At 35.2% G+C, this 19,021-nt stretch overlaps 2 protein-coding genes across 6 annotated transcripts; both read left to right on the plus strand.

Annotated features, from left to right (window-relative positions):
- The first annotated feature begins 781 nt into the window (after window positions 1-781).
- On the plus strand, window positions 782-3,985 carry LOC21403314 (receptor-like cytosolic serine/threonine-protein kinase RBK2). 3 transcript variants are annotated; one of them, XM_024176263.1, is made up of 9 exons: window positions 782-951; window positions 1,101-1,191; window positions 1,293-1,659; window positions 1,756-2,007; window positions 2,129-2,286; window positions 2,601-2,680; window positions 2,778-2,913; window positions 3,040-3,189; window positions 3,491-3,985. In XM_024176263.1, exons 3-9 carry the CDS (start codon window positions 1,311-1,313, stop codon window positions 3,599-3,601), a joined length of 1,236 nt encoding a protein of 411 aa, XP_024032031.1. In that variant the 5' UTR covers window positions 782-951; window positions 1,101-1,191; window positions 1,293-1,310; the 3' UTR covers window positions 3,602-3,985. The 3 variants fall into 3 exon arrangements, with proteins under 3 accessions (XP_024032031.1, XP_024032030.1, XP_010112689.1); XM_024176262.1 differs by having other exon boundaries at window positions 782-1,191; XM_010114387.2 differs by lacking the exon at window positions 1,101-1,191.
- Window positions 3,986-8,506: 4,521 nt separating this feature from the next.
- On the plus strand, window positions 8,507-14,744 carry LOC21403315 (autophagy-related protein 18g). 3 transcript variants are annotated; one of them, XM_024176270.1, is made up of 9 exons: window positions 8,507-9,327; window positions 9,965-10,429; window positions 10,863-11,300; window positions 11,464-11,709; window positions 11,814-12,653; window positions 12,733-12,890; window positions 13,177-13,310; window positions 13,710-14,270; window positions 14,402-14,744. In XM_024176270.1, exons 1-9 carry the CDS (start codon window positions 9,151-9,153, stop codon window positions 14,404-14,406), a joined length of 3,024 nt encoding a protein of 1,007 aa, XP_024032038.1. In that variant the 5' UTR covers window positions 8,507-9,150; the 3' UTR covers window positions 14,407-14,744. The 3 variants fall into 3 exon arrangements, with proteins under 3 accessions (XP_024032038.1, XP_024032039.1, XP_024032040.1); XM_024176271.1 differs by having other exon boundaries at window positions 13,204-13,310; XM_024176272.1 differs by lacking the exon at window positions 14,402-14,744 and having other exon boundaries at window positions 13,154-13,310; window positions 13,710-13,827.
- The last annotated feature ends 4,277 nt before the right edge of the window (window positions 14,745-19,021 follow it).

Below are 19,021 nucleotides of genomic sequence, written 5' to 3' on the forward strand. Positions count from 1 at the left end.
GTACGTTTTGATATATGGGGAATGTAATTGTTACATATCATTACATTTGTAATGATTACGAAGCAAAGTATTCTACAGATATGTTGTTTGATACATGCTTAAGGCATCGGCAATTACCCCTCACAATTAGTTATAATAATAATAATAATAATTCCCTCATTGCCATAAAGGATCTTTCTCCTTGTATTTATATGTGGCCTTGAAAAGGTGAAATAAATCCCTTAAGATAACGTCGTTTTCTTTAGCTCATAATAATTAGAAACGTCTTATTAATAGCTTACTATAATTACTATAATTGTAACACCAATTTGGAAAATATGAATAGATCTCTAGACGTCAAAGAAGAATTGGTTGCAAAATTGAGATAAACAAAACTGCTGCTTTAACAAAATTGCTACTTTCATTACTTTATTGTGGACATCAATGACCGAGACTGTATATATCAACATTCATGTGTTATTTATATGCCGCCAATAAGTATTAGGACATATTTTGACCAATTAATCTCAAAGTATCAGATTCCATGCATTAATCCTACGTGGCAAATCCTACAGTATAGGACTTTACAAAACGAGCCGTCTCTGACCAGTGAACGGATAAAAGAGGATTTTCTCTAACCGATTTCATGTGTCTCAAATGCTTTTTGTTTTATTTATTAAATAATTTAAACTCTAATTTAAAAACTTTTCTCTTTTTTTTTTTTTTTTTTTTTTTTTTTTTTTTAATAAGAAGAATTTATATTAATAAAAGAAACTGTGATTAGTAACCCGGGAAACATTGAAAAGGAGGTCATCGTTGAAGCTGTTAGAGTAACTCTGAATCCATGTCCTCGATCTCTTCTTCTTCTGATTTTTTCTGAAACTCTCTCTCTCTCTCTCTCTCCTCTGTAACTTTTTCAGCTTTTCGATCGAAGAAAACAACAAAGAAGAACCGTCGGTTACGTCTTTTACGGTATGCTTATCTTCGCCGCTTCACATACATACAAACATTTCAAAGATATTTGTACGTTTCTTTTTTCGTATTCCGAATCCCTCGTTTCCTTTTCTCGTCTCCTTCCGTTTCTCGTCTCTTCCGTTGGCTTACTATTCTCCGTTTTGCAGAACATTTCTATATTTCTTTAGAATTCTAAAACCCATTTATTGACTTTACCTGAATTATGTAAGAAAATCTCATAATCTGTTTCTTCCCAAGGTATAAAATCTTCACCTTTTTTCCATTTTTCCATTTTTTTTTTGTGTTGCTATATTTTTTTTCTCTCTCTAATGTGACGATATTACTCTGTTTTTCTTTAGGTGAAAATAGCTTCGAATATGAAGGAAAAAGACGATACTTTCTCGCCCACTTGTGTTCTCGAGGACTACTTCAGAAGCTCGGATTCCTCGGAAACATGTTCTTCAAAAGACCCTGATTCCGAAGGCGTTAAAAATTCCACATCTTCTAAATGGCACTGGTTTTTCAAATTACTCAGAACTAGATCGAAGAAGCCTTTAACCACAATGCATTCTCTCAACGTCATGAACCTTTCCAGAAGAATGAGCAGTAGTTTCCGGGAAATTATAGCCTCGAGATTCGGGTCGGAATCCGATTGCCATTTGAAGTCTCCATGGAAGAACTTTAATTTGTATGAGCTGCAAATTGCGACCAATTATTTCAGCCCTGGTTTGTGGCATAAGCTTATCATTTCTTTTATTTGTTTGTGTAAATGCGCAAAAGAATTAATAATTTTTTAAAAAAGAATCTTTCTTTTTGGTGTAGAAAATCTTATTGGAAAGGGAGGTTATGCTGAAGTTTACAAGGGCCGTTTGAGAAATGGGCAACTGGTGGCGATTAAGCGGCTAACGCGGGGAACACCGGATGAGATTACGGCGGATTTTCTGTCGGAAATCGGGATCATGGCTCACGTTAACCATCCTAACACTGCTAAGTTGATTGGCTATGGGGTTGAAGGAGGATTTTACCTTGTTCTTGAATTGTCTCCGCATGGGAGCTTAGCTTCCATGCTTTATGGTTAGTACTTTAGCTTAATACTTCTTGGTTGTCTTGCTTTAATATAAACTAACTCATAAAATCCATTGATTCGTTTGAGATAAATAGTTACTGCAAAATTTGTATGTGCTTTTGTTTCTAGGTTGCTCAAAGGAGAAGTTGCTATGGGGCATTAGGTATAAGATTGCATTGGGAACAGCTAGGGGTCTACTATATCTTCATGAGCGTTGTCAAAGGAGAATCATCCACAGAGATATCAAGGCTGCAAACATATTGCTCAGTGAGGACTTTGAGCCTCAGGTACCCTTGTTGATTTTTCTACTACAATTAATTAGGCATGGTTGTTATCCTTAACTTTTAATTTTTAGGCAGATCTTAACCATTTAAAAATAATCCAAGGGTTGTTGATAAAGAAATAGTAAAAAGTCACTAAGTATACTAAATCATTGAGCCCAACCTAACATTTATTACAAGACACCGGTGGATGACAGTCATGACCTAAATAACTTTACTTTCCTTCACGAATCTGTTGTTAATTTCTTTTTGGAATTGTTTTCATTATTTTCCTCGTTTTTGTGTATTCATTTGGGGTTTTCAACCATTTTTTTATGCAGATTTGTGATTTTGGTCTTGCAAAATGGCTACCACAGCAGTGGACTCACCACACTGTGTCAAAATTCGAAGGCACATTCGGGTTCGTAAACCTTTTACTTCCTTTCTTCTTTTATTGTCTTCCATCAAAGCTTTTGGCATTTGCATAGCATTGATCTTGTTATGTCCTGCTATTGCAGCTACCTTGCTCCCGAGTACTTGCTCCATGGCATAGTAGATGAGAAAACTGATGTGTTTGCCTATGGTGTGTTGCTATTGGAATTAGTCACCGGACGCCGAGCTCTGGATTACTCCCACCAGAGCCTTGTTCTATGGGTAGGTTGTGTGGTTTTCTAACTTAAAATTTTAGTATAAAATGGCTGCAAGTTTCTATTATACGATGATAAGTCAAAAGAATGCCTGTTGATTATTCTAATTTGTATATTTCAATTCTATTTCCAGGCAAAACCTCTGCTGAAAAAGAGTGACATAAGAGAGCTGGTTGATCCTTCTTTAGCTGATGACTACAACTCCCGGCAAGTGACTCTCATGCTCTTGGCTGCTTCCTTGTGCATACAACAGTCGTCGATTCGACGGCCAAGTATGAGTCAGGTACGATATATTGTTACAAGCAAACTTTATGGTTATTGCTAGTCAAAATGTAACCTATTTGGAGATGCATGTGTTAAGACCTTGTGGAGATATCAAGGCTTTTCTTAAGCATTTTGGTATGGTGATAAAAGAAAGGATGTTTCTTCCTAGTTTGATTTTTTTTTTTTTTTTTTTTTAAATCAGGATGGTCAAAATCGTTCACCAAAACAATCTCGGGACAATTTGATTTTGAATGTTTCCATGATTAATACTTAAAAACATGTTTATATGAAGTTGACTTGCATTGGAATCTGGGGTGCAGGTTCTTGAGCTTTTGCATGGTGACTTTAGTTGTTTGAAGCACATGAAGAAAACCCGAATTCCATTTTTCCGCAAGCTACTTCGCGAGGAACTCACTAATGCAGAAGGCTAGAACAGCACAACCAAGAATGAGTTCATCTTCATCGGCATCGGCGGGTTTTGCTTTCGCAGTCCTCAGAGTTTACGGACAGGTTCATGAAAGGAGTAGTGAAACATCAGAATTAAGTATATAGTTTACGGATATTTGTCTAAGTTCAGTCCAAAAAAAAAAAAAAACCACTGATGATATGTTTCTCAACGATCAACATGCGTGTACATACACAAACGTTGAAGAACAGAACAAGAGAATGAAAAGGCCTTTCCAATCTATGTATATATACAAAGATTTACAGGGTACTTATAGATAAATGTTATAGAAAGTTCTACAAACTACAGACCAAAAAGGCTGTTCAACCCATGGTAATTTATTGGGAAGTCATTTTTGCTTATAGCATGCTACAATTCTTTTTTTCTATAATCTTTTGTATTTTCTTTTTGGGTAAAAGTTTCATCTACAAGTGTAATTATGTATTTTCAGCACAAAAAAAAGAGTTACCATGCATACTCTTTTTTTTGTGTGTTTAAAATTGAAGTTAATAATTCCCTTAATAGAATAATTTAAGTTGATATTTCAATTAATAAAAAATGGACAACTGGAGATGTATGGGAAGAGGATAATGATAAGGGGTTAGTTTGACATTGATGTGTTGTTGAAAATTTTTACTGTTAATGTGTTGTTAGTAATAAGTTGTTGTGACCAAAAGTATATAAGTATTTAGTAAATATTTTTACAAACGGTTGTGAATATCATAAGTAGAAATTTAAGTGTTTGATAAACTGTGTATAAAATTATTGTGGAGATGTATATTGACAAAAGTAGACATATTTTAGCACATATGTATGGTTAGTTTTATTTTTATTTTTATGGTCAATATTCAATATATAAAAATATAATTTTAAATTATTAATTAAAATATTTCATAAAAATAAATTATTTTTATTGACTGAGAAAAATTATCCATCTATTAAATTTCTTATTAATTGTTATTATTTTAAACATTTTGATAATGACTAAAAATATTTAAATAAAATTTAGGATAGTATACTTGCTAAAGATTTTTAATTGCAAATAACTATCTTAAAAATATATGTTTTTTAATTTGATATGGAAAAGTACATCAGGTAGATTGAAAATTAATTTTATTATTAAGGTTATCTTCATAATTTTAGACAATCACAGCAGAAGTTGCTGTGCAAAAATAACCCCTCACATACTTCTCAAATTCCGTTATTTAACAACAGTTTTTAAAAGTTATCGGACAAAAATAGAATTTACCAAACACCTTAACTTACTATTTTCTTTATAAAAGTTAAAAATAACCTCTAAAATCAATGCCAAACGGGCCCAAGGTTTAAAGCCATCACAATCTGAAAACGGTGCAAAATGGCAAGAAATGATGCCATCTTGATGAAATTCTTTCTTGTTGTGGTGAGTTTAGACATTTGACCACATAGCAATACTTAAAACATGACCAATTTTGATAGATACACTTTTTTATTTTGGGTTGAAAATAAGAGTAGCAATTTGTGTTAATGGGTCATTTTCGTGTTAACCAGTTAATTAATCGTGTCAAAAAACATCAATCCAAACACGACATGTTTATTAAACGTGTCAAAAATATCAACCTAAACACGACCCATTTATTAATCGTGTCAACTTGTGTAACCCGTTTAAATTAATATACTGAATAAATAACTAATATAATAATGACTTATTTAACACGGTCAAGACATGTTTAACATGTTTATTGGTCAATTTATCTTTTCCTTTAAGAAGAATAAATGAATTTTACCTACAAATATTAAAATTTATATTATTTGTATTTAATATGTCATATAAAAACTCATGTTATATCACATATTATTAGATTGCAGATGACATATATAATTAATCGTGTCAATTTGTGTTAGGTGGTTAACCATAACCCAACTCATTTATTAATCGTGTCAACCCGATTATGACTCAAACCTATTTATAATAAATCTAAACTCACTAATTTCGTATGAATTTTGAGTCATCTTGTCATGTTGTTACTTAGATTACCAACCCTAATTGAAAATTTTGATAGAGATAATTACACAATTTCACATATCTATAGGGGTGAAAAAAAAAGAATATAATTTCCCGCCCTCACTGTCTACACGCAACATTAAAAGCTCGACCACACGAGACCACTGCCCAGCCCAGCCCAATCCTGACACCTACCATCAAACCCTTCCAATTTATAAGAGTGAGGTTGAAATGCAACGTTTTGAAATAGTAAAGGGCCGTTCTTTTATAGTGTGATTTGTGTGTAATTTTTAAGTTGAATTTGAGTTATAATTTGAGTTGAAATTGTAACTTAAATAAAGTTGGAACTTAAAAGAACATGAACTTAAATAAAATTGTAACTTGAGTTTAAATTTTTTCTGAATTTTGTTACAAAAGAACAACCCCTTTTAAGAGTTACATATTAATTATTTTAATGATATATGTCTTATGCTTCAAATGACATAATAATTATTTTAATATTATTATTTTTTACTATTTTCAAAATATTCTATTTTTTTTTTGTTATATTTCAATATGGCTAGTAAAATTATTTGTTGGGACTTCACTTGATATCTCCAAATCTCCTCCCAAGGGAGATCTTTTATCTCCTACGACTTTTAGAATTTCTGGACCTACGTAATCTTCTGCATCTCCTCTCCTCTGTGGTGACTGTGACTGAGACATTCCTTACGCCAGTATATAAATCTATAAATTCATGTAAGTTTATTTTGGTTTTTATAGGTATTTTCATTAGTACGGTAGACTGCCTCTAGTAATAACGATTTTTGGTGGATACTAGAAGGCACTCAAATTAATGTTAGTTAATGTGTCCTAATTAGTTTTTAACCGATCAAATCATGTCATGTAATATAAAAAATTTAACTCCTGTTCATTTCACCGATTCGAATTTAAAATTTAAATTTTACTACAGTAAAAAATTTTAAAAAATAATCATATTTAACTTTTTTACTACAGTAAAAAGCTCCAATATAAAGTCACATCTCATCTCGAATTAAAAATTTGAATCAGTAAACTAAACAGGCGCTTAGATTGCTTTTTAATTATTTTTTTGTGCTTATCATAAAATGATGTGGTGTGATTTAATTAGTTAGATACCAATTAGATACTAAAAATTAGATAATAAATTTATATCCTACTAGAGGTTATCGGCTAGCATCACGATGGGATACCGTAATTACCGATTGATATCATAGTAGAGACTATGAGTATCATGTTGGATATCATAGGTTAGGATACAATATCTTAATGCTATATTTAGTATTTTCTAAAGAAACACTTTTATATGTCCTTAAATTATTATTTTTTTAATTTTTTTAAACAGTGTCCCCATAAAATTTGCGTAAAACTTTGATGGGCTATCCACAAACACATATCAATTTAAGAAAAATAAATTTTGATTAACATGAGATTAGTAGGTTATAGTGTATTTTTCATTTTATTTAATTATATGATATGACATGATGTTTTATGTAAGGTTGGCAATTCGGGTAGCAATACGATGACACGGTTCGAAACCCGCACAAAATTAACGGGTTTGAGTTTACTATTAATGAGTTTGGTTCATAATCGGGTTGATACGAATAACACGATTAATAAATGAGTTGGGTCAGGGTTGATCTCCTAATACGAAGTGACACGATTAACTATATGTGTCATATGTAATATAATGATATGTATGAAAATTTATATGATATATTAAATACAAATAATGTGAATTTTAATATTTGTAGGTAAAATTCATTTATTTTTCTTAAAGGAAAAGATAAATTGACCAATAAACATGTTAAACATGTATTAATTATGTTAAATACGTCATTATTATATTAGTTATTTATTTAATATATTAATTTAAACGAGTTATACAGGTTGACACGATTAACACGATTAATAAATATGTCGTGTTTGGGTTGATATTTTTAACACGTTTAATAAACAAGTCGTGTTTGAGTTGATATTACAAACACGATCTACTAACATGAATTATCACCCTTAGGCCTCGTTCGTTTCGCAGATTCGAGTTTTCAATTCAAGCTTAGACGTGACATTTTCTGAAAATTTTTAACTGTAACAGAAAAAGTTAGATGTGACATTTTTTGAGAGTTTTTACCCGTAGAAATATAGAACTGAAAACTCAAATCGGTGAAATGAATGATGCTTTAGTTTTATACCAATTCTCTATTTAAAGTCGGGAGGCCTCGTTCACTTCGCTGATTCGAGTTTAGAATTCGAGTTGAGATGTGATTTTATGTGAGAGCTTTTTACTGTAGCAAAAAAGTTAGATGTGATTGTTTGTGAGAGCTTTTTACTGTAGAAAAACTCGAATTCTAAACTCAAATCAGCAAAGTGAACGGAGCTTTTTGTTGATTCGAGTTGAGATATAATTTTATGTGAGAATTTTTTATTTTATTAAAAAAATTAAATATAACTATTTTTAAAATTTTTTTATTATAATAAAACTTAAATTTTAAATTTAAATAAGTTAAATGAAGAACTGAATTTTGTGGCATATCTTAAAAGAAGCCCCTCGGGCCTTGAGTCTCACTTGATGCCCAAGTAAGAAACAGCAATGAAATCTCGAAAAAGACGAAGTTCAGATGTCGCATTGTAATAAATGAAAATAACGTTACCCATTATGTCCTCATAGTGAATAAATTATAAAAGTACCCAAGTATATCTAGAGTAGTACATTTTTTAATTTTCTTTGAAAATAGAAAAATTAAAAACAAAAATAACAAACACAACATAAAATAAAAGTTCTCTCTCTTTACGTTTTTCACATTTAACAACGAATGAAAATAGAAAGAAACGTTTTAAAACGTTAAAAGAAAAAAGAAAAAAAGAAAAGAAAAAGAGAAAAATCTCTGATCTCCATCAACACGCATATAAAATTTCCCTCGCTCTCACCTCTCACTGTGATTGGGATGGTGGGCACCGGATTTACGCCCATTTGCCTCAATCTTCGGCGTCAGAGGAAAATCCATGAAATTCTAAACTTGTTATTTATTTATTTTTTAAAGAGTGAACTCCGAAACAAAGAGTAAATAGAAACTCGGTTGCTTAACATTATTTACGAACCCAAAACTACAGAGAAGTCTGTGAGTCTAACACAGAGAGAGAGGGGGAGAGAGAGAGAGAGAGAGAGTGGACTGTGGGAGAAAGGGGCAGGGACAGAGAGAGAGAGAGAGAGAGAGAGAGAGAGATTAGAGAGAGAAAGCGAAAAAAAGCTGAGCTATGAAAGGGACCGAGGGGCCGAACTGAAGAACTAGCCTTGTTTTTCTCAAGTCAAACAAACTCCAAGGAAGCGAAACCGGAAGAGCTTGCGATCAGCGAGTGCACGGCGATTATCGGATGGTCTTTCCGATCGTCGGCGACAAGACATGCTCGTCGGCGGCGTCTTCGGAGCTGGAGTTAGCGCCGGCGGCGGTGGTGAAGGGAGGAGGAAGAGGTGGTTGTGGAGAGAGTAGTAGAAGTAGTAGTAGCTCGGGTAAGTCGGTGGCGGTAGGTGGAGGATGAAGAAAGGGAAGGGAAGGAATAACGGCCTTTTGCCGAATTCGTTCAGGATCATATCGTCTTGCCTCAAAACGGTGTCGTCGAATGCCGGCTCGGTCGCTTCCACTGTCCGCTCAGCCGGTGCCTCGGTCGCCGCCACGATTTCCGCCGCTTCTTCCGAGGATCAGAAGGACCAGGTTTGCGATTTTCTCGCCTATTTCGTCGCTTGGATTATTTTTTCTTTTCTTTTTTTTTTTTTTTCTTTTTTTTTTTTTTTCTTTTTTTTTTTTTTTCTTTTTTTTTTTTTCATGTTCTCGTGATAATTGATTTCTTAAATTGGTGGAATCTGCTATCATAAAGTTCGAATTTTTGTTCTATTACGTTTTGTACGGTTCAATTTTCATGGTTTTATAGGAAGGAAAGGATATATGATGAGAAATTAAGATTATTATTAATTTGATATGTTTAGAGGAATTAAGAACTTTTCACTTAGCTTTAGGGCGGTGCAATGTAATTAATTCTCATTAACCCGGAAATGTAATAATTAATGTTGGGAAACTTAAGAATGCTCACAGGAAAAAACTGCTTGATATGGCAAGGCGCTCAGATTTAGACGTGTGGAGTTGAATTTTACCCTTGGGCTTCAAAAAGTGATCAACTTTATGTTTGTACTTCTTGGGCAGAATTTACAAGTGTGCGAACCAAACCTCAACTTGTATAAAAACTAGACGTTCTTTAGCTTCAGTTGAATATTCTCTGTTATGCGAAATTTTATGTAGTTTGTTGCTTCAAGATGTGGTAGTGGGTCCTGATCTTAGTTTGGTTGGTAAACAGGTTACCTGGGCTGGCTTTGACAGGCTAGAGCTTGGTCCATCTATCTTCAAACGTGTCCTGTTACTCGGTTACCAGAATGGTTTCCAAGTTTTTGATGTGGAGGATGCTTCTAACTATAGCGAACTGGTTTCGAAGCGTGATGGTCCAGTATCATTCTTACAGATGCAGCCCTATCCTGCAAGTTCTAATGGCCAGGAAGGATACAGAACTTCCCATCCACTTCTGCTGGTTGTTGCTGGGGATTACACCAACTGTTCGACCATAATTCAAAATGGTACCCAGTCGGTTGGGGTATGCAAAAATGGCGGTGCGGAATCCATGTCAGGAAATTGTGCCAACTCGTCTACAAACGTTCAGTTTTATTCCCTTAGGTCCCATTGTTATGTGCATGTTCTCAGATTCCGGTCAGCTGTGTGTATGGTTAGATGCAGTCCTCAGATAGTGGCTGTCGGTCTTGCCACTCAAGTAAGCACTGGCTTATCTGTGATGATGAATTAAGTCAAGTATATGACATGTATTTCTTATCGTTCTTCTGCATGAAGAACATGGATACATATTATGGATATGTAGAATTCCAAAGTACTGATTATGTGGTTGGTTTCAATTGTTATAATGGACAGGGACCTACAAAATGGTATTGACTGCATAGTAGTGTATTTATTATTTCCTTTGAGGTTCTAGAGTTTCGGCATGAACTTTATTACTAATTGCTCTTTAATATTTCGGAGTCCATTGTAATAGTTAGGAATGGAGCAACGGTTATGCTCCCATGATTTCTACACATGTAAAGCAGGGTTAACCGTGATATTAAGATCATACCACATTTTTTTTTTGGGTTTGACTGATCCGACTATTCATCGGATAAGTGACTAACTTGCGTTCTTTTTTTCACTGGCAGATTTATTGCTTTGATGCCCTCACTCTTGAGAACAAGTTCAGTGTTCTCACTTATCCTGTACCTCAGCTGGCGGGACAAGGATCAATTGGTGTTAATGTTGGTTATGGTCCAATGGCTGTGGGTCCAAGGTGGCTGGCATATGCGTCCAATAGCCCACTGGTGTCAAACAATGGCCGAGTAAGCCCACAAAGTCTATCTTCTTCACCAGGAGTTAGTCCATCTACATCACCAAGTGGTGGTAATTTGATGGCTCGTTATGCAATGGAGTCTAGCAAACACTTGGCTGCTGGAATAATCAACCTGGGAGATTTGGGATACAAAACTTTGTCCAAATACTGCCAAGAGCTGCTTCCTGATGGGTCTAATTCTCCCGTTTCATCAAGTTCTGGCTGGAAGGTTGGCAGGCTTGCGGGAACAGAAATGGATAATGCTGGAACGGTCAGTGTCTTATTGTATATACTTTAGTGTGCAATGTGTGTGTGTGTGTGTTTTTTTTATTTTTTATTTTTTATAACCCTTCTTCTTTTAATAACATTACTTTGAAGCGCTGGTTTTTTTAAGCTATAAGTTTTATTGATTTATTACTTTTTCTTGCTTGCAGGTTGTTGTCAAAGATTTTGTTTCTAGATCAATTATCTCACAGTTTAAAGCTCATACTAGTCCAATATCTGCACTGTGTTTTGATCCAAGTGGGACCCTTCTGGTTACAGCCTCTATATATGGGAACAATATAAATATTTTTCGGATAATGCCTTCATTTACCCGCAGTGGTTCCGATGTTCAAAACTTCAACTGGAGTTCTTCTCATGTGCATCTATACAAACTGCATCGAGGGATAACTTCAGCTGTGAGTAAATAAATTTATTTTGAGAATTTTCCTCTCAAATATCCAGAATTATGCTGTAAGGTTGTATTCACATTTTTTCTTTTCCATGTTTATTTGTCTCTCAGATGATACAAGATATTTGTTTTAGTCATTACAGTCAGTGGATTGCAATTGTCTCATCCAAGGGGACCTGCCACATTTTTGTTTTATCCCCATTTGGTGGCGATGCTGGATTTCAACTTCTTAATTCTCAGGGTGAAGAGCCATCTCTATACCCTGTTTTGTCTCTGCCATGGTGGTCTACGTCATCATACATCATTACTCCACAATCTTTTCCTCCCCCTGAGCCCACTGTGCTTTCTGTTGTGAGCAGGATAAAATATAGTAGTTTTGGATGGCTTAGTACAGTCAACAACACTGCTGCTTCTCCAACAGGAAAGGTTTTTGTGCCATCTGGTGCGGTCGCTGCTGTCTTTCATAATTCTCTATCTAACAGTCTTCAGCATGGTAACTCAAGGGCTGATTCGTTGGAGTATCTTTTAGTTTATACTCCATCTGGTCATGTAGTTCAACATGAACTTCGGCCATCAATTGGTGTAGAACCAAGTAAAGCTGGTTCAGGTGTCCAATCAGCTTCACTTGTGTCCATGCAGGAGGATGAACTGAGAGTGAAAGTTGAACCTATTCAATGGTGGGATGTATGTAGACGATCAGATTGGCCAGAGAGAGAGGACTGTCCTTTAGGTACCAACTTTGATAGACAAGATGTGACCGAAACGATTCAAAATAAACCAGCCTCCAAGAATTTGTATGGACTAGAGTTGTTAGACATAAATGCTGATGATGGGGAGAAAAAGATAGTAGAAAATTACAACGGAAAGCCTTATGAGAGGTCCCACTGGTACCTATCAAATGCTGAGGTGCAAATAAGTGCTTTGAGGTTACCTATATGGCAGAAATCAAAGGTAGATCTATTATTGCGCTCTTATTCTAATTGGTTTTTGCTACCTCTAATTCATTCATTGATTACATATTTTTTTCTAGATTTGCTTTGATATGATGGGTTGTCCAAGAGTTGATAATCTTGATAGTGGAGAGTTCGAAATTGAAAAGTTACCTGTTCATGAAATTGAAATGAGGCAAAAGGAATTGTTGCCTGTTTTTGACCATTTTCATAGCATCAAATCAAGCTGGAATGACAGGTGACAACCATTTAATATATAGTCACTTTAATTTTCTGAATTCTAATAGCTGTAAAACATTTTACGTATGTAGTCTTATCTTGAAATATTGATGATTGTTTTTGGTAGAATTGACATATTGATGTTTGTATCTTGCTAAATGTCTCTTTTAATTATTGGAGCGACGTGTACTGTTTTGTTGTGTTTGTGAGAGGATAGGTTTTCTTTTTCTTTTTGTTTGTTTGTTTTGTTTTGTTTTCCTGTACTCCGTTATTTATTGGCAGCTTGCTTGGTCTAAATGATTCAGAGTCCCTCTTGGGGTACGATATCCCAGTTCGACTTTTCCAGGACCACATTATACAGATGAGAAGATTACTGAAGAGACTGTTATTTGTCATTCAAAGCCCGCATCACTTAGTTCCACAGAAAGCTCAGATGGTGGTAAGACATAAGTTGTTGGAAAGATACTTTAGATGAAATTGCATTGTCCACTATTTTGGTTTTGGATGATGAATTATCTGTTATTGCTCGAGAAATGAAAATCTTGCAAGCAACGTAAAAACTGTAATCTCAGTAGAAGAATGCGAACAAATTTCGAGAAGAAAGTACTTTATTAAGATGCTTAGTGTTTTCACAATGGTCTATGAATTAAACCATCTTTCTTTCCCATTTCTGAGTTGGGCTTTTCCTCGATAACAAATTTGTCATTGGCATAGCATGTCCATCTAATTTGCTCAGCTAGAGGTTGTCACAGCTAAAAACATAATTGTACCAGTTCGACCATCTTTAACAAATGGTGTCCTCTTGAACTTCTACTGACAATTTTTTTTTTTTCACCAGGTTCTTCAAGAAGAATCGAGAATTTTCTTGATTTTGACCAAATAAATTGCGAGAGGTTGTATTCAGCCACTTATCATACCCCAAATCACCAGGAAAGAAAAGAGAGAGCTTTTGAACCATCCACGCCAAATGATGAATCCTTGAGCATTCTCTGCCCTCCCTCTGCTCATCGAAAAAACATTGACTCTCAAGTTGACAATTGTATCACTAATGGTTTACCTTTGTTAGGCAGTAAGTTGCCTCCTCTGGGAAGAGGTTCTGGGGAAGGAGCTGCCTCTTTAAGCACCGGTAGTACTGACGCCCCACTTTTGGTTTCTGACCAACATGCATCAAGTATGAACACTAATTCCGAGGGGTCTTCTGTTTTGCACCATCCAGTAGATCTTGGACAGTTATTTCGAGAGGGACATTGTACGACAACGGATAACAATGGATGCCATGGGTTAACTGAAATTGTAACTGGTGAAGTTGACAACAGCAGAAGCCATTGTCAAAAAGAAAAACCTGAGGATGGGGAAAGTGATGAAATGCTTGGAGGCATATTTTCCTTCTCTGAAGAAGGTATAACATTCTGAAACTAAAGCTGCAACAAGTCCTGAGTTTATTACATCTCTGATTGTTTCATACATTTTTCTTCATATATGTATTATAATTCAACTCTCTCTCTCTCTGTTCCTCCAACATTGTGGCAGGTTGATCTATTGAATTAAAGTTGCTTGATTCATGCCATGTAACATCTTTTGACGTTGGAAGTGCAATGCACATTGTAAATAAAAGTTTATGTGGGTGCAACTGTTCAAGCTTGTTGATGTGGTAAGGCATATCTATTTCTCTTGTAAATTTTTGTATGGAAATCTGTAAATTCCTAGAGGATGCTAAACTTGGGGGCAGATTGTGGTGACAACGAGTGTGTATGCCCTCGGTGGAAGCCGATTTGGTTTTGCATTCCCTGTCCTGAAACTTTTTAATTTTTTCAAGCTTTGTCTGTACAGATGATCGAATGTGAAAACAAGTTCTCTCCAAGTTGTATAACAATATTTGTCGTTCTTGAAATTAAGAAATGAAAAGGAATGACAAGGGAAACAGATGAATATGAGATTGTGTTACATGTGCGTCTTAACGTTTTACATAATTAGATAGGAAAATGATTTTTTTTCACTCTTTTTGAGAGAAAGAGATCTGTTATTATTAATTCAGAATATCTAGTAAATTTGACACAGTAGGTAGAGGAGATTCCTCCTACCAAATAGTTAACTGTCTAAAGAAAGAGCATGAGAAATCAAACCAGGAGTAGCTTTATTAGCTTCTCTATAGGTAGGATTTGTACTTTGTGTCACGGTCCGGGACTTTTGTCGTGGAATACAACCGAATGGCATCGAGACTCCATTGATTGGAGCCGGTGAGCCTCCTTCACAATCAAGCCTTTCTACAGGCTCTTGAGTCCTAATTCATATCAATGGGAACTACTTCTGTCCAGGTTGAATCATTCTTCCTAATTCATATCAATGAGAATTACTCATGTCTGAGTCTTGTTCACAAGCGTCTACAACTGCTTCCACATGTAGAGGCTCTGTATCCCAATAGCAATGTCAGATATGCTTTCCCAAGTGCCTACGCTCCTCACCTTTGGCAATCCATTTAGTCTCCGTTGACATCGTATCTCTTGTGCGCTGCAGCACTAAGGGTCCACTGTAAACGCATAGGCCAATCCTTGAGCTAATGCGACTTAAGCTTGTAAGCAAGTCGCCTGAGTGACTCTTTCCGACTCGTAACCCTCACATGGCTGCCCAATTGTAGTATTGTCCCTTTTGTACCGCACTGACTATCAAATCCATGAGTGTGGCCAAACCTGAAGTCGACTCATGTTGGGCAGCATACGTCTTGGTTGCTCTGCTCTATGAGGCCCCAGTTAGGTTCGACATATGCCCTATATTAGAGCTTCCGCACGCGAACAACAACCACATGCCACAATCTCATGGACAAACGGCCAACGCAATATTAGCCCTTGTCAATATTGTCCGTGAAACATTCTTGATTTGTGGAGACACAAGACACCATTGTGCTTGTCATGTGTCTACCTTCCTCCGGCCTTCGGCCTGTTGGTGGTTCACTTAGCATATCGTTTTGTTTGGGGTGGTGGAGAGCTGATGCCAAAGTTCTCCTTGAAGGAGACTGAAGCCTCGTTTTTTTACCAATTCGAATCCCAACTCTAGTTTTTGTTACAATGTTTTCTCTCATAAAAAGTCACATCTAGACATCAAGTTATCTAACTAAAAGGGACAATGCCTTGAGTAATGGAGAATCACTCCTCAAATCAGCGGGTTGTCAAACAGCTCTTTAAAAAGGAAGACTTAAATACGTACATCATATAGAATGAAAACCAAACTTATTACAATAAGAAGCAGATTTTTGTTTTTGTTGTTGTTGTTTTTTATTTTTTTTTTTTTTTTTTTTTTTTTTTTTTTTTTTTTTTTTTTTTTAAATCTGTACAAAATCAATGCATGTGACTCTACATAGTAGATTTGTAACCCCGCGTTTATAAGCGCGGATTCAAAGGAACTTGTGTATAAATGGAAAGGCATATGTATCCATGGGTCCGTTCACTTCTCTGATTCGAGTTTAGAATTCGAGTTTTTCTACAGTAAAAAGCTCTTACAAACAATCACATCTAACTTTTTTACTACAGTAAAAAATTCTCATATAAAATCACATCTCAACTCGAATCAACGAAGTGAACGGGGCCATAGACTTTATTGGAACAAAAAGGGAAAAAATTTATACCAATTGGCAATTACCAACCCCTTCATCTCCCAAGTCCAAATGGGTTGGACTTGCAGAAATAATCTCATTTGCTTGAGCAAATAGCATTTGAGAAATAACATAATTGGTAAAGTGATTAGTAAATTATAACATATTTTTTAAAAATAGTAAATTATAATATAATTTGATATTTTAATTTTTAAATATTATTAAAAACTCAAAAATACCTTTAAATCTCATTTTTCACCTCACTCCTCCCTCTAAACGTCTATTTTTTAAAAATATTAAATTATAGTATATTTTTTAAAATATGTAGATTATAGTCAAGTTCACTATGGCCGGGACCGGCGGCCGGCTCTGATGACCGGTGATCGGAGACCATTTTTTGGCAACCTATGACCGTTTTCTGGTGACCATTTTTTGGTGATTGTTTTCCGACAACCGTTTAACACTATTTATTGATAAATACCGTATTTATTATTTAATACTGTATTTACTAATAAATATCTTATTTACCCAAAAAGCCGACCATCGACTTCGGTGATTGTTTAACGTTGTATTTATAGGTAAATGTCGTATTTACCAATAAATACAATATTTACTAGTAAATATTATATTTACTCAAAAATTCAGCCACCGAATTCGGTGACCGTTTAATATTATATTTACCAGTAAATATCATATTTATCTGAAAATTCAGACGCCGATTCCTGTGACCGTTTAACACTATATTTACTAGTAAATGCTGTATTTACTAGTAAATACAATATTTATGAGTAAATATCATATTTATCTAAAAATTTGACCACTACCTACTCCGGCGACTGTTTAACACTATATTTACTGGTAAATACCGAATTTACTAGTAAATATCATATTTATCCAAAAATCCCGTCACCGACTCTGACGACCATTAAACACTGTATTTACCGGTACATATAGTAGATTCCAAATTATAACTATTAAAGTATTTACATATAAATAAAATATTTACCATATTCAAAATTGTAGTTATTAAAGTATTTAAAGGTATTACAATATTTACCAAATGCAAATTGTAACTACTAAAATATTTACTGCTAAATACAATATTTATCATATTTAAAATTAAAATTACTCAAGTATTTACTAAATTTAAACTTATAACTACTACAATATCTTTAAATATATACAGTATTTATCATATTGTTAAATTATTTATCAGTAAAATACAGTATTTATAAAATTCCAAACACCAACACAGACAAATCCAACGAAATTATTCTCATATCACAATCACAAACTCATATCACTAACCCTAACCCTAATCCTAGTTCTAATGCCCAACTAACCCCAAATCAAAAGAACTAGAGTCGTCGTCCACCCCTTCCTGGCGGCACCACACCTGCATTAAACACAAACAAAAACACACACACACACACACACACACACACAGAGAAAGAGAGAGAAACTGCCTTTGTCGAAATATTGCCCGCGCTCGTCGAAGACTCGCGATCTCTAACAACGATCTTGAACGGAGGTCGGCCGAACTGATTCGCGACGGCCCCTGTCGGAATATGGTTCGCGCTTTCGTCAATTCGGTTCGGTGGCGTCGCAACAATCGCCCCGAAACCGGCGAGATTTAGTTCCGATCTCTGACGACTTCCAAGATATGATTCGCAAAAACGGTGAGATTTGGGCGAATCTGGTCGCGATAGCGAGATTTGGAGGCTTCACGGAGAGAACTCGAAACAAAAGCGAAGTCTAGAGGCTTCACGAAGAAAACAACCGCCGCCGTCCTTTCGTCATCATTGCCACTGATTGCTCCTATTCTCCGACGACGGGAAAACCAAGCTCAGAGTGCAGAGATGTGATACGAGAGAAAGCAGATTGGAACGATGGGGGGAGAGAGAAAAAGATCTCTGTGAAAAAGAAAAATGAAAACCCTAAAATAAGGATAAAAATGGAAAAAAGTAATTTATTTTAAAAAGAAATATAAATTTACTAATTTTAAAAAATATGCTACAAAATTCGTTTGCACTTCCAAAATATACTAATTGGTGCATTTTTCCTATTTTTTATTAGCAAAAAAGTAACGTTTATTTTAAAATTAGTACGCACACGGAAAAAGAAAGGAACAAAAATTGCTGCCAATGCTGACATTTAAACCTTTACTTGATTTATCTTCTTCTACGAACCTAGCCAATATATGATACACATAAAAAAGAGAAGCAGAAAATCTTCGTTTGATAATTGCACTAAGTTCTGCCATGAATTTAGTCTCTGTTGACATCGAATCTCTTGTGCGCTGCAGCACTAAGGGTCCACTGTAAACGCATAGGCCAATCCTTGATGCGACTTAAGCTTGTAAGCAAGTTGCCTGAGTGACTCTTTCCGACTCGTAACCCTCACATGGCTGCCCAATTGTAGTAATGTCCCTTTTGTACCGCACTGACTATAAAATCCATGAGTGTGGCCAAACCTTAAGCCGACTCATGTTGGGCAGCATACGTCTTGGTTGCTCTGCTCTGTGAGGCCCCAGTTAGGTTCGACATATGCCCTATATTAGAGCT

This window comes from Morus notabilis, unplaced genomic scaffold (assembly GCF_000414095.1).
Source record: "Morus notabilis unplaced genomic scaffold, ASM41409v2 Scaffold264, whole genome shotgun sequence".
Lineage (NCBI taxonomy): Eukaryota > Viridiplantae > Streptophyta > Magnoliopsida > Rosales > Moraceae > Morus > Morus notabilis.

What these genes read in the sequence shown, in the direction of transcription:
- LOC21403315 (XM_024176270.1), top strand. Translation starts at nt 9,151, where the DNA reads ATGAAGAAAGGGAAGGGAAGGAATAACGGCCTTTTGCCGAATTCGTTC. An exon ending in CCGAGGATCAGAAGGACCAG is followed by an intron (nt 9,328 to 9,964) that starts GTTTGCGATTTT and finishes GTTGGTAAACAG; the next exon opens with GTTACCTGGGCTGGCTTTGA. An exon ending in CACAGAAAGCTCAGATGGTG is followed by an intron (nt 13,311 to 13,709) that starts GTAAGACATAAG and finishes TTTTTTCACCAG; the next exon opens with GTTCTTCAAGAAGAATCGAG.
- LOC21403314 (XM_024176262.1), top strand. Translation starts at nt 1,311, where the DNA reads ATGAAGGAAAAAGACGATACTTTCTCGCCCACTTGTGTTCTCGAGGAC. An exon ending in GACCAATTATTTCAGCCCTG is followed by an intron (nt 1,660 to 1,755) that starts GTTTGTGGCATA and finishes TTTTTGGTGTAG; the next exon opens with AAAATCTTATTGGAAAGGGA. An exon ending in GACGGCCAAGTATGAGTCAG is followed by an intron (nt 3,190 to 3,490) that starts GTACGATATATT and finishes TCTGGGGTGCAG; the next exon opens with GTTCTTGAGCTTTTGCATGG.